Source organism: Mytilus trossulus, chromosome 6 (assembly GCF_036588685.1).
Source record: "Mytilus trossulus isolate FHL-02 chromosome 6, PNRI_Mtr1.1.1.hap1, whole genome shotgun sequence".
In the NCBI taxonomy this organism is placed as follows: Eukaryota; Metazoa; Mollusca; class Bivalvia; order Mytilida; family Mytilidae; genus Mytilus; species Mytilus trossulus.
In genome coordinates, this window is record NC_086378.1 from 48,549,315 (window position 1) to 48,565,433 (window position 16,119).

General features: G+C 31.0%; 1 protein-coding gene across 1 annotated transcript in view; it reads right to left on the reverse strand.

Moving 5' to 3' along the window:
• LOC134722763 (polypeptide N-acetylgalactosaminyltransferase 5-like) overlaps positions 1-14,365 on the reverse strand; it is a 32,519-nt gene extending 18,154 nt beyond the window's left edge. Inside the window, exons 1-6 of the mRNA XM_063586389.1 lie at positions 14,264-14,365; positions 13,371-13,534; positions 11,614-11,778; positions 5,428-5,650; positions 4,175-4,292; positions 2,465-2,638 (exon numbers count right to left, since the gene is read on the reverse strand). Of these exons, the coding sequence (XP_063442459.1) occupies positions 2,465-2,638; positions 4,175-4,292; positions 5,428-5,650; positions 11,614-11,695 (597 nt within the window). The 5' untranslated portion in view covers positions 11,696-11,778; positions 13,371-13,534; positions 14,264-14,365. The remainder of the gene's footprint in view (positions 1-2,464; positions 2,639-4,174; positions 4,293-5,427; positions 5,651-11,613; positions 11,779-13,370; positions 13,535-14,263) is intronic.
• Between the last annotated feature and the right edge of the window lie 1,754 nt (positions 14,366-16,119).

Here is a 16,119-nt window from a genome sequence, read left to right on the forward strand (position 1 = left end):
CATATTTATTTTGATATAGTAAATTAAGACCGATAATTTTACAGTTTTAAAGTTTTACATTTGAATTTTATTTTGGGACATTTACAGCATGTTATGCGTTGAGGGTTTTGTACATTGTTTAAGACCGTGCGGTGACCTAAAGCTGTTAATTTCATGAACATTTTGGTTTCTTGTGGAAAGTTTACATTTATCTGATACTTAACAAATGGCCTTGCGCTATACACATTTTCATTTCAATAAATTCATCCAATTCAATTTTCAGGTACTATATTTTGATGATTTTGAAATATCTGATATTAAAATGTCCCATTGAACTTGATATGAAACATCACGTGTCAAAGTAAAGACAAATATTATCCTTGTTTGGCATAGATACAAAATGTATCAATATGCTGTGGATTCATATAATTTGGTGAATATCAACTTTCTTGAATTTTAGTATAGTTTTGGAAGTATGGGGCATTTACATGTGAGAGGTATGCCGCACAGCCGTATTAAAGTAATATTTCATGACGGTTGAGAAAATTCTGGGCCTTTACTATGATGACTCAATCAGCATAAATACACATGGTTTTACCTGAAGCAAAGTAAACTCTTAATTCATGCATACCTAAACTATTAGCAAGTGCTTGTCTTTATTTTTCGCAGCCATTGAAACTGATAGATCTTTGATAAATTGAATATTGTTGTTGAACATCAGAATTGATTAGCAAATGGGATGCCCCAGTTGCATAAAAACTAAAGCAAACAAGAAAATGTTTAAGTACATGGATGCCCCATCCGCACTATCATTTTCTATGTTATTGGACTGTAAAAATGGAATAAAATCTCTAACTTTCATCTTTAAACATTAAAATTAGAAAGATCATATCATAGGGAGCATGTTTACTAAGTTCTTAGTTGATTAGACTTCAACTTCATCAAAAACTACTTCGACCAAAAACTTTAACCTGAGGCGGAACAGACGGACTAATGAACCGACGGAAAAAAGTTTGAACCGACGGACAAACGGTTGAACAAACGGACGAACGAACAAATAGACAGACGCACAGACCAGACGAGAAAACATAATTCCCATAAATGGGTCATAAAAATATATATCTTACCCCTGGGTCATAAAAAAGATATTTAAAGTCTATGATTTTAATAGCATATTTGTCTTTTGTATAGGATACAATCATTGTGCTTTAAAATATGCCAACCGACTACAGCAGTCAGTTCTTTAATTCTTAGTGAGTTCAAATATTCACTGGTTTATAATTGAATACAACTTTTGAATTATGGCATTGATTAAAGATTTATGGTTCACATACAGTTTTAGCAAACTGGATGTCTAACTTAGCGATTCGAGGCCGACATTGTGATTTTTTATAGATAAATAAGCATACAAACAGACGAGGTCTTGAGACAGAGGCAGGTTCGGATACTCAATACAATCTTAAATATTGGAATGATTAACTACGTTAATTTACATTTATGATATTTTGAAAAAACTTTCAATTTTCATCAGAATAATTTCATACAAGTTCTATGCATTTCATGTAGTAAAAAACAGCATGGGTACAGACTGACATATGATATCTTAATTTGAAAATTAAAAATAATTGATGCAGTGGGGGTGTTTTTTATAATGAAATATAAAAGATAAAGTATATGTGCAATAATTTGTTTAAAGTATGATTCTTAAACGTAAGTGCTGTTGTGATAAATAGTGTTTGCATATGTTCATTATTTTAATAAATGGTTGTATAGGTTGCACTTTGTAAATACGGTTATTTCACCAACCACGCCTCTTTTCGGGAGATATAAAATAATCATAGATATTTTGCATTGTTATCCATCTGGCTCCAAAATTTAATATCTATATTTAAATTGATAACAGAATAACTTGGAAAAGTCACCAGTATATATACACAAACATGAGTAAACGGCTAAATTGAACTATGAAAAACCTTATTCAAAAGTAGGCCATAATACCTACATTTGTTTTTGTGACCGCGGCATCAACATACAATAAGCCAGAGAAAACCAATAAACTAAATATATAAATGGTTTGTTCTATTTTTTAAATGTACTTACTAATATTCACATAAACAACATAATTATTTAGCAAATGTGAAGCCCTTATGGCAAAAAGTAAGACAACATCGTTATCCGTAAAAATATAAATGTTTATTTCAAAGCTATCAACATTAAATATAGTGAAGCAACCTTTAGTATTGCAAACTTCAGATCACATTTAGATATTCAAAATCTATACAAAGAGTTTGTATTTTAACACTCATAGCTTATCATGACTTGGTGATTCTTACGAAGTTCAAATGATGATGAAAATAAACTTCTATAAAATCATTTCCCCTCCGTTGAATAATTTGTTCACTACATCAACTCGACAAGCAATACAAATTCCTCTACCCACGTAAATTCAATATGCTATTTAGGGTTTATCGAATGCTAAGCTTACCTTGCTATCCCCCTTCTGCTCCAAAAAAATATGCTTATATTCATCAAGCCATACTTCAGCAACACGATACTCGTTTGACACGTTTTTATCGTTGAGATGCCATGGAATTACTCTAAAAAGATGTACGACTTTTGAACATGGTAAGGCATATATACCATCCCCGCATAAAATATACTGCAAACAAAACATATTTTTGTTAAGAAAATGATGATGTACAAGAAGTTTCTACAGAAAGAATTTTGGCATGTGCATTATTTTATAAGTCTATTGTTTTAAATGATAATACTTATTATGCAGTCACATCCGTATTATACTACTAAACGTCATATCAAGTGACACCTTCACAACACTGTCAAGGATATACACACCTGACATCAAACATTAGCAATGCATTGGTTTTGCTCGGGTCGATCTACATATAAAATCTGTATGTGCTCCGTTAGATATTTTGATAAAGTCGCCAAGGAAAGGATTTAGAAGACTAAAGAAAGCTCCATACTGGTTTTCTAATTGTCTGAACTAGTTTTAAAAGGTACATGAGACAAACATTGTACATGTAATAGTCAACAATCTAAATGAACATTTTATAATAAATACCAATTAAATTATTAAAATTACACCGTACGGTATTTTGATTTTTTAAACAGAATAGATATGAATGTATGGCTATCAATATTGTATTGTATACCGATTATAATCTTTGTGAGAGGTCTTTACAAGGATATATAACATTTGTTTTCATTTGATAAAACGTACATGTGTTTCAAAAGATATTTTACATGTCCGAAGCCTTGTTTCTGTTTTGAAGTATATTGACGCGATGTTTCTATGTATATGACGGTCATTAAAAAAAATCTTGCTAGATTTTGATTTATGACGTTTTGACGTAGACAACGACAATACAGAAAGCGCAACAGCAGACGAGAAGAAATAAAATTTAACAAGTTTATAAGGAGATTTCAAGAATTTTATGTGAAAAGTTATATTTATCCTTTTATACAGGTCATGACTGGTACATTTTTATTCAAATTGGTTTGCCGTTCATTCATATTTTTTGACATCGGACTCGGATTTCTCTTAAACTGAATTTTAATGTGCGTATTGTTATGTGTTTACTTTTCTACATTGGATAGAGGTTTAGGGGGAGGGTTGAGATCTCATAAACATGTTTAACCCCACCGCAATTTTTCGCCTGTCCCAAGTCAGGAGCCTCTGGCCTTTGTTAGTCTTGTATGATGTTTAATTTTAGTTTCTTGTGTATAATTCGGAGTTGAGTATGACGTCCATTATCACTGCACTAGTATGCATATTTTTAGGGGCCGGCTGAAGGACACCTACGAGTGCGGGAATTCTCGCTACATTGAAGACCCTTTGGTTGCCTTCGGCTGTTGTCTGCTCTGTTGTCGGGTGGTTGTCGCTTTGACACATTCACCTTTTCCTTTCTTAATTTTATATGTATAGGGGACATGTTATCTATTGACGTTTTGGTTTTTAATCCTTTTCTTTTTCAGCAGTATGTGATGAGCATTGGTAAATAAATGTTGCTGATTAACAAGGCTAGGTAAATCCAAAGAGGAATAACTTCTCTTCAATAAAAAAATATCTACGTTGGTCAATTGTTGATGTCATTTGTACATATGTGTATACATGTTTTTATTATCAATATCAATAATATTTATTTAAAGAATTAAAGCTTATCAAAATGTGTACCTTAATGGATAACTCCATCTGTTCAGCTCCCCAAATTTCCATTCCTGTATCAAATCCTCCCAATTTCTGGAAGAAAGTCTTGTTGGCAGCAAATATATTACCTATTATACTGGGTATTCTACAATATGATATGTCAGTGTTAAGTTATTATTCATTATTACGTGATCAAATAACACTGTAGAAGGGTAAAGTACATCTTATGCATGTCTGAATAATGTCTAGTAAAATGCACAATATAGATTAACGAATTTCACTAATACATAAAATCTCCTTTAATGATAGATTCACTTTAAACACAGTTCTCGATCAATTTGTTATTACCTTACCTATATTAGTTTGATATTTGAGATCAAGTCGGAATATCAATTGCAAATGACATGCATTTTAATGGGTATTGCGTAAATTTCATTACTACGTCGGTAACATTTCTAGCGTTTCTCGTCTAAATGCATAATATGAATTATTCGTTGAATGATTCGTTAATAGCAAATGGATAACAACGAAGATCAAATATATTCATAATCCGAACATGTTAAATATTTTTTTTATAATACTACTTTTAAACAATCTTCACAATGAAAAATGTTGAATTCCATTTTTATTAGAGTAGGCGTGATTTTGCTTATACACAACCTGTTGACTTATTTGATGTCATCAACTACATAAAACACAATTCCAAAAAGAACACAATTATTATTATGTTTATTTATTTTCAATAAGCAATAGATATCCTTCATTTTTTTCGAATTAATTTTTCGTCCCAATTCAATGCTATCTTTGACATTAATGTTGAGACGTTTGACAGTAGACGATAGCTTCCTGTAGATCTGGTTATTAGATATAGGAAGATGTGGTGTGAGTGCAAATGAGACAACTCTCTATCCAAATAACAATTTACAAAAGCAAACCATTATAGGTCAATGTACCGCCTTCAACACGTTACCTTGGCACACACAGAACAATAAGCTATAAACAGCCCCAAAATTACAAGTGTAAACCCATTGAAACTGGAAAACCCACTGCATAATCTATATATAAAAAAAAACAACTACTGTACATCAGATTTCTGACAGGTGCACACATTTGAAGCGGGATCAAACGTTTTAATGGTACCAAATTTTCTATGTCCTGAAATATTTTTGCTGCTCTTTCATTGTAATTATAGGCATTTGAGATTAGAAATTAAAAAAAACCATCTACAAAATAGTTTTCTACCTCTATTTCATTTGATGACTAAAAATATATATTTTTACCTTATTGGAGAAGCCCAAAATTTTTCTCTGCTTTCTAGATATTCTCTTCTAAGCGGTATGACTTTTTGATCCAAATTGAAGTCAAACGCAAACACCTTAAAGTTTGTCTTATTAAAATCGGAAATATGGATATTGAAACGCTCACGATCAATTATACCAACATCTGGAACTACGAGTGTTCGTGGATTCTTCTTTAGGTGGTCAATTAGAGGTTCCAACCATACTACAAATACAATTTGTTTTTGTTATATTCGACTGTAACGCAGAATACTTATTGTAAAAATATTAAAAAAAACACATAATATAATAAACATTAAAAAACAGGATTGCAACAGATAAGAAATACTTTTTTATGGAAAAGTTTACTACAACTATGTAATTACAAAATAAACGTAAAAACAGTTAAAAATAATTTCTTAAAATAACATTTAACAAAAAAATGTAAACCATAGAGAAAATATAAATTGTTAAGATTCCTTCGGTTAGAGAAATGTGTTTGCTGTTGTCACTTGTCATATACTAGTCAACAAAAGAAACGATACACGACTTTGAAATATAATTGATCAAAAAGTATTCAATATAAAACAAAATGAAATTTTAAAAAACTTTCATTTACAATGTATGAACATGTGAAAATAAAAATCAAAACTGGTCGAAAAGTATCTAAATTCCGTGTAAATCATCAAAGGGTGCAAATTAGTTTTTCGGAAAGTTGAAAAAAAATCGACACATTATTTTCTTAGCACTAAATTAAATTTCAAATTTGTTTAAAAATATTCAATATGATAATCAAGTTATGTTTCATAGTGTAACTGATGGGTTGAAATATTGATTTTTCAAATTTTTTGAAATCTTTTTTTTTTATTTTCGTCTCAAATCAATGCATTAGCTTTTGGTCATGAATGTTTGTCTCTTATATTTAATTAATTGTGCATTTGTATTCAGATATCGCAGATCAAATTTATTCGTTCATTGTATAATCATACGTTTTTTGATTGAGTTAAGTCTGTCAATTAATATTTTATCGTGTTTTTTTCTATGTTGTGATGTTATGCTTTTGTTTCAGAAAAAGGGAGAAGGTTTGGATATATTAAAACGTTTAATCCCGCTGCAAATGTTTGCACCTGTCCTTAGTCAGAAATCTGATGTACAGTAGTTGTCGTTTGTTTATGTGATATGTACGTGTTTCTCGTTTCTCGTTTTTCGTTTTGTTTATATAGATTAGACCGTTGGTTTTCCCGTTTGAATGGTTTTACACTAGTAATTGTGGGGCCCTTTATAGCTTGTTGGTCGGTGTGAGCCAAGGCTCCGTTTTGAAGGCCGTACTTTAACCTATAATGGTTTACTTTTTAAATTGTTATTTGGATGGAGAGTTGTCTCATTGGCACTCACACCACATCTTCCTATATCTATTAGATATGAAAACAACACACAGTAAATTTTGAACCTTTCGGATTAATTTTGAGAGATTGCTACCGCTTTTTAATATCACTTTACACATACTGTCTATGGTAAATCAGTTACTAATGTATTCATTTAAACGATTTCTCGTAGACCAGACTTTGCTTAACAAATAAACGAAGAAACTAAATGATTTTTAAAAACAAATTGATGGCAAACACTGTCTTTACCTTTAAATGAGAGGTTGACTCGTTTGTCGGAACTTCTGTTTTTTAAATTGTCGTTCTATATAAATTTTGTAAAAAAAAAAATTGCGAAAAAACGTCATAAAAGCAACAAAAAAACTTTTTTTAACGGATTTATATTTCCATAATGATTAAGTATTGCTACCTTCAATATTGGTCCAATGAACGGAAAACTCTATCTTTAATTCGAAAAAAAAGTCTTGTATCGTTTCTTTTGTTGACTAGTATATTATAATGTCACTTAAACTTTCAAGGATGAATTTCGCTTTGAAAATATTTAATATTATCATTAACAAATAATAGTTAGATCGAAATTGTGTGTAACAATTAAATTTTTAAAGAATACTGAACTTCAATGAAAATTTAAAACGGAAATTCCATAAATAGTTGTCAAAGGTACCAGGATTATAATTTGATACGCCATACGCGTGTTTCGTCTACATACGACTCATCAGTGACGGTCAAACCAAAATAGTTATAAAGATAAACAAGTAGAAAGTTGAAAATAATTGGAGACTTGAAATTCCCAAAAGTTGTGTCATATTCGGCTAAGATAATCTACGCCTAGCATAAGAAAATACTTTGTTTTTCGAAAAAAAAATTCAAAGTTTCGTAAGCAGAAAACTGACAAAAACTAACGTTATCAATCATCGGATCATGTTGAACATCGGAAAAGAACTTTTATATTCCTGACTATGTACAGACATTTTCTTAAAGACAATGGTTGGTTTTATAAAAGGCTTTGAATTTTTGGAATATTTTGCCTATATATTCCATTTTACCACTACAAGTGACTCTTTCCACGGAATTCACCTTTTTTCATTTAATTTAGGATCAAACACATGTTTTGGAGAGGTTATTGATGTATAAACCGGAACGATTAACTCATAAACTGAATAAAAGTTACTCCTTTGTTAAGTTTGTGAGAAAGAGCCCAGGTTAACACATCAACAACCTTCAGAAAAAAAGTGTTTTATACTTATAATTCTAAATTTTTGATAGAGAGCTTTAATTAATCAAAAAATATAAGTCAAACTTATAAGTCGAAACAAACTGACAATGTGATGGCAAATAACGGAAACCGATCAGAGGACAACTTGTAATATCATATGCTCCGGAGTGGGAAGTCAGTCCTGTTCAATATGTTGCACTCATCGTGCTTATCATGCAAGTAGAAACCCGGTGATAAGTCTTATTCGGCAGGCCACCTTCGTTTTGAAAATTTATTGTTTTATCGACAATTGGAACATAGAGTGGAGATCACTTCTAACCTCTCATTAAATCTGTCAGGGGAACTGTTCTAGAACAGTACGTAGAACTGTCAGCCTGACACCTTTTAGTCAGTTCTAGGTTAAAACTGTTCTATCTAGAACTGATTTGGTCAGTTCTGTCTAGAATTGATTTGGATAGTTCTACCTAGAAATGATCCTGACAGTTCTACCCTAGAACAGTTTTAGACAGTTCTAGCTAGAACTGACCAAATATTTGGTAGGTTTTATTTCTTGTATTAGTTCCACGGTTAGAAATGATTTCTAATTTCTACGGCCAGAATTGATTTATAAATTTTACGGCTAAAATTGATTTATAAATTCTACGGCTAAAATTGATTTATAAATTCTACGGCTAGAGTTGATTTATAAGTTTGAGGAACTCTTTGTCTTAATATTAAGGCTTGGGTGAAAAAGCGATTAAAATCATAGTGTTTTGCTATTTTGCCGGATTTATTTCAGATTTATAATCGGCGAGAGAACATGTTTAACCTGTTAACTCCGCCATATTCTGCATGTATGTGCCTGTTCCTAGTCAGGAGCATGTAATTCAGTGATTTTCTTTTGTTGGTGTGTTACATCAATTGTTTGTTTTTCTTTCATTTTTTTGTACATAAATTAGGCCGTTAGTATTAGGGGGGGGGGTTATTATTTGAATTGTTTATTCCGTGAGTCAGGATGGCTCGTTATCACATCACAAAAATATCGGACCACATTAAACAATATAATATCAGTTTACGAGTATTTTTTATACCTCGGACGACCTGTTTAACAAAAATGTTTTGACCGCATCAATCTAAACTGCCATTATTTGCTGTTTCTTCCTGCTAATCTATATAGCTGCACCAAACTTCAGTTTTAACTTTAGGTCTAGAGGGACTGTAATATACAAGTTACAGCAATTTTGGAAAAAAAATTGTTCGCATCAATTTAAATTGCCAGCATACAGGGGCAGATCTAGCTATTTTTAAAAGGCTATATGCTCCCATTCAAATGCATTGATGTTAAAAAAAAAAGGTGGGGTTTCAACCCTTGGCCCCCTTCCCATGATTTTCCAATGAGCAATGTCCTTGTTTTATTCAAAATATTGAATCATAAACAAATATCAGTAGTTTTTATACTTCAGACTGAATCGTGTAATACAATCTTTTGACTGCATGAACCAAAACTTACCATATTTGCTTTTTATTATGTAAATCTATATAGCTGCACATTAATTCAGTTATAATTTTAGGCCGAGAGGGACTGAAGTATAAAAATAATTGCAATATTGGAAATTAATTACCACAATTTTTTTTCCGCTTCAATTGAGGGTGCCAGCATTTCCTATCTTTATTCAAAATATCGCATCAGAAACAAATATCAGTACTAGTAGTTTTCATACCTCAGACTGACTTACGAAACAACATTATTTGTCTGGATCAAACAAAACTGACCATATTTGACAGCATCAACCAAAACTGACCATATTTGAGCACATCAACCAAAACTTACCATATTTGCTCTTTTTTTATGTAACTCTTATAGTCGCATAGTAAATCTGTAATATTTTTATGTAAGGATGAAGTGTATAATCATGATAATATACATGATCTATATTAAAGGGTTACTGCATGAATATCGGGGAATATTGTTCCGAGTAGAATTTTATATTGCACGAGCTTATATTTTTATAGCAGGATGGATTGTTGAATATAAATGAAAGCAATATTGGAAAACAAAATTATGCCCGCATCAGTTTATAGTGCCAGCAGGTCCTCTTTTTAATCCAAATTTTGAATCTTTAACTAATTTCAGTAGTTTTGATATCTCAGACTGACTCATGGATATACCAAAATTATTTGTCCGCATCAACCAAAACCATGAAAACTGATCATATTTGACAGCATCAATCAAAACTGAACATATGTGACAGCATCAACCAAAACTGATAATATGTGACAGCATCAACCAAAACTGACCATATTTACACTTTATAATGTAAATTTTAATATATATTTATGCCGCATAGTAAATCACTTATAGTTACATATCACGATGGATTCAAATGACAGCAATATTGTAGCACATTGGCTACAAAAAAAATTTCCACATCAATTTAGAGTACCAGCAATTTTCTGCAAGTCCTCTTTTTATTCAGAATAGTGAATTGTAAACAAATTTCAGTAGTTTTGATATACATGTATCAGACTGAGTCGTTTTAACAAAATTATTTGACCACATCAACCAAAAAACCAAAGCTGAAGTTATTTACACTTATCATGTAAATATATATGGCTTCAGTCATTGTAAACCAATAATATTTCTATTTTAGGACGGATCGTATGATAAAAATGACACCAAGTTTGGAACACAATTCACCTAATTACTAATCCTGGCTGACCCGGCCTCTTGAGCTTTTGAAGCATACAACAATCACTTTGGCATTGTGGCGTCAGATATTTTGTTTTATGACGTCAAATTTTTACGGGAACCTGTGTGATATCCAGTAATGGCAGACAAATAGCGATAAGGTGTATTTATACCATATCTAAGAATTTAGTGCGCCGTTATTTCCGCTCTGTATCCATAATAATGAACCGTCACTTAAGTGACTTTTTAAGTCCGTTAGTTTGTGCTGAGACTACTCTATAGTAGTCTCAGGTTTGTAATGGTGTTTTTTTTTAAACCAAACTATTTTACGGCATTATCCAACACTCACACACATGACTGATTCTTCTACTTTATTTTAAAATAAAAAGTACATGTATAGGAAGTTATCTTCTTGGAATAGTATACTATTAATATAATTTGAAGAATGCAAAGAAAAATGCATGATTTTGTTTGTAGCTGAACGTCCAGGTGCAAATATTTCATTCATTTTCAGATGAGTATATTTTTCTGAGTTTCAGACTCCCAGATATCATTTATAATCGTTATGGATAAGTCTGGCTAAATTGACGAGATGGTGCAAATGTATATAGTTTTTTTACGTTATAATACAACACTTTTGTCATTAATATCCCATAATTCATCCAGGGTAGAACTGTTCTAGGACAGGTTAGAACAGTTCTATGACAGATATTATGACAGTTCTAATGAGAGGTTAGATGTGATCTCCCCTGTATCAGTCGTGACTTGTAAAATAATTATCTACGTCAGCATATTTTTCTCGAAGGGATGATTTCAACTTTAAATTAAAATCCTGGTACTTTAATAACAATTCACAACAAAGAGAGAGAGAGAGAGAGAGAGAGAGAGAGAGATAAAGCAACATGTTCATATATAAATACCATCTGCTACTTCATGATGAGAATCCATGACAACTATGATATCAGTATGTGATTGGTCAATCCCATGCTGCTTTGCTGACATTAGTCCGGTTGAATTTTTCCTTCGCAAAATACGTACGTTTCTGAGATAAGAAACATAAATGTCAAGTTTTCCTTTTAATGCATCTGGAATAGAAAAAGTGACCAAAATGGAAAATGTAGATAAATATGGAAAATGTAGACCAATATCAATATCTTGAAATTAAAACAATTTCAGAAATGATATTAAGTCCTTAATCAAAAAGGGATGCCATTAAGATAAATCAATGTTTGGATTATAGTTACTCATGAATCTTTCCAAGAATCATCGCCAATTCGAATGGAGGTTCCCTCAAGAACAACAAATAATTGCACTAGTAAATTAATACAAGAGTATCAAAATCAGTCAATGAATACCTATTGCAGTTTGTTAAACAAATACTTGTAATTGGATATGTTACATACAAACACCTACGGCATGAAGGGCTACTCAATCATATATTATGTTCATAGAGAAAACAACTATTTGTATGAGATAGCCCTAAACTAAATGAATATAAATGATCTAAAGAAAACATGAAAGTTACAGTGAATACAGTGTGAAAGACATAACGATTGCAGTTGCTTGAACATAAACACTTTCCATCAGTATATATGGTAAAATTATTGTTTTTCTAGCTGACGCACAATTGTCAAGCGTTATCTAAAAAGAACAGATTTATTTTCAATAAGAAGTTTAAGTTAAAACAGTTTACTAGTACTTTAGAAGTCGAATAAAAAAGCATCAAGCATTTTAGTGAATGGATAGTTCTAGCACAGATCTGGATTATTGTCGTTCAAAATATTGAGAAAAAATTCCAAAGAATAATGTTCAATGTGTCAGCCCCAGGCATAGTTTTTTTTATCTTGATGATCTTTACTTTATAGTTATCTATCTGGTTTTTTTTTTTAGTTTTTTCTTGTTTCTTGTTCACATATTTATGTAAATGATCTACATCCACTTTCTTTTTTATTAGTATTTTCTATTAGAAAATAATTCATACCATACCATGCTTCATAACATGGCATAGTAATTTGTTCCTAACCATCATACCATACCATGGTACCATTTATGCATACCATGGAATGTTGCTATTGGTACCATACCATCATACCATAACACATATAATACATGTACCATCGTACAATACCATGTTTTCAAGTTTACCACATGAATATTACTGTCAACATTTATTCATTACTTGATATGTGTCAGTTATATATTATTGGTGTTATCTTTAAAACAAAACAGACACGATCAGACTTATACTTTATTAAACAAAAAAATACTTTTAGTTTACTCGTTTGATACTGATAATACATACATGTATATAAATAAGGCCGTTATTTTTTTTTTATTGTTTTACAATGTCATTTTACATTGAAGGCGGTAGAGTGACCTATAGTTGTCATTTTGGCCTCTTGTTGAGAGTTTTCTCATTGGCAATCATCCCACATCTTCTTTTTTTATATTTTAGAAATGCAAGGAAAAAGTAAACAAGAAAGCCAACGGCTTATTTATAGACAAAACAATAAACCAAAACTAAGTTAATCAAGCAAATAGCTATCGATGACATTTACTGAAGTACTGGCTATAAACCTAGAATGACACATGCAAAATATGGTCGTGTTTAATAATTTTGTCTATAGGTCTACGTCGCCGTCCTTCGTCGGTTAAATCTATATCAATATCTAATTACCATCATCAGATCCATCATCAACCAAAATTATCTCCCTTAAAAGATGTGGCGGAGTTCTGTTCAAAATACTATGGATAGTTCGGAGAAGTACGCTCCAATATTCATTTCTGAAGGCAATGATAACACTAACTTGATCGGACACGGTGTATGTCAGTTGTCTACATCTGAATGATAAAGTAAAGAAATTATGTTTTATATATCATTTCACTCTGTGGAGGTGAATATAAATAACAATAATTGCCTTTATAATTACTCGCATATGTTTTTCTTTTATCTAGATTTCGTAGATATATGATTTCTTTTGAAAAGTAAAGTTTTACCGTTTGTGTGCATAGTTTACAGAGGCAACCGTTTTTTTCAACCGAAATATATATATATATACATTACCAAACGAAATTATCTGGTTAGTAGCATAATATTTGACCAAATGTCTATTTTACGTAGGCCTTTAATAGTGAGTTGATAGAAAATATGGACCTAACATTGTTCATCAAACATTGTGAATCAAGGATCACAATTTCGAACAACTATTTATTACATTTATTATGTCATTGACAGAAATATACAAGTCACTTTTACATCTATATATTGATTAACATATAATATTGTATAGCCTATGACATAATGTTAATTTGTTATCACTATAAAGGTTCAAACACTCAATATATCTAAGCACACCTTCAATCCACATGTATTTTACTTAATATGACTACAAAACGTATGTATAGCTTTGCTTGATTTGAAAACAAGCGAGATATAAATTACAATCGCTCCTTGTTTTTCATAGTCATCTTATAATAAAGTGTATCAAACTTTTGGATGTATCTTTTTTCGAGGGAAAAGAAGTAAAACATTATTACGGGATTAAATATTGAATAAATTAGTTACTTAACTGTTCGTGAAGAAGAATTCCTGGTGATCTGTGTGGAGATATCAGATCACTGACAAATGTATTGAAACCATATTTTTCCCTTAAGCTTTTGTATAAAATTCTTTCGTCATACGATAACTGATCTGGGTTGATAACAACTGCTGTTCCATGATCGCCTTGTAGAATAAACAAAAATTTGGAAAATGTAGTAGAAACATATTTGTGTTGTCTAATTGGAAATGAGCTTTTCTGATAAAACTCTTATTTCAACGATCTTTTCTTGAGATCGAAATTGTGTATATCGTATGAAATTGATGATTAAACAGGAATGTTCGTAGTTTAGGTGACTGAATACAGCAAAGATTGAAACATATGAGAATATTGTGTACCATTAATGTTCAAATCTAACAATGTATCAGATTTAAGACGAAAAAAAAGTAATGTATGATTTGAGATCAGTATACTTCAAGGTTTTAAGATGTAGAACGTTTGTCTTTGCGTGTGTAAATAAGTTCATCAACACACATTAACTCGCTGTTTTTAAGCGTATATAAGCGTCGAAATAATTTTACGTTAATAGAAAATAGACCAAAAGGATGTAGAAACAATAAAAAGGTGGCATACATGTAGCTAATTTACAGGATTAGCCAACTCGTCCTGAGTACCTGTCGTTACACTTGCTTTATCAATTGGAAAGGTCGGATGGACTAGTCTTTGAATTTTCGTGTATTGTTTTGAAGACGGTTGTCTTTTTCCCCTTTGCAATGCATGATCGTTTTTTTCATCGACTTATTGATTTTGAATGTCCCTTTGGTATCTTTACTCACTTTCTGTATTTCTTACCTGGTCCCATGGATATGTTGATTTTAAATCCCTGATCCTTTGTCTTATCGAATGGCCAATATATATTAACTGTATATATCAAAATGATCAATATAACATAAAATGAAACCATGGCATACTTCATTGCAAGTTTCATTGTAGACGAGAATAACTTTTTCTTCTTCAAAAATATATTTTTCAACACACAATCATCAAGGTATTCATTTACATTACCATCCGAAACTAATCATTTTAAGTCAGTACAAAATTATCTCGCCCATGACTCTCTCGTGTAAATGTAAAAATATGAAAAAACTAAAATAACATTATACATATATGTATGTTAGTACATTTTAAGGTCAGAATATTTCCGTAGGAAGTTTTGCAACATGTTAAATATTCGTGTATAACAAGAGGCCCATAAAAGTGTGTTCATATGCATTTTCTATCTATTTCTGATTAATTTCAGAACGATTAAACACAAGCTAATCTTACGTCGAAATGTCGTTTTGAAAATAAATCGTATTAATTTCAATACGGCATTTCTGCGTAGATAATATAAATAAATAAAAATAACTAGATTCAGTTCATGTTTACACTACAATTAGTGTTAAATGCACTTTTGAAACAGAGAGAGGCATTTTGCTTTCAATTATGCTGAATATTGCTTTTTGTCTTTTAAATTTTGCAATCCCTAAAAGCGTTTCTCACAATTGTATGTACATATAGTAAGTGACAATTTTTGTGGCATATTAAAATGAAAAATTGTCGTGAAGTTTCAAAGACGAAGTTTCTTTTTAAAACAAAAGTGTTCCACTTCATCAGCTCAAATTATAAAGTAAATGAAAATCTGGTTATAAACATGCGCACATAATATACTGACTTATTTGGGGATTTCAACTTTAATTTGTGTAGGTTTAAATATTGTTGCTTGAATTAAAATTTATTTCAAATTGAGGAATTATATGATGTTCCTTCGTTATCCGAAATATTTTAACACATTTCCAGCATTTCCTTTTAGATAAATATGGTTAATATAATACCTCAAACCCCTTT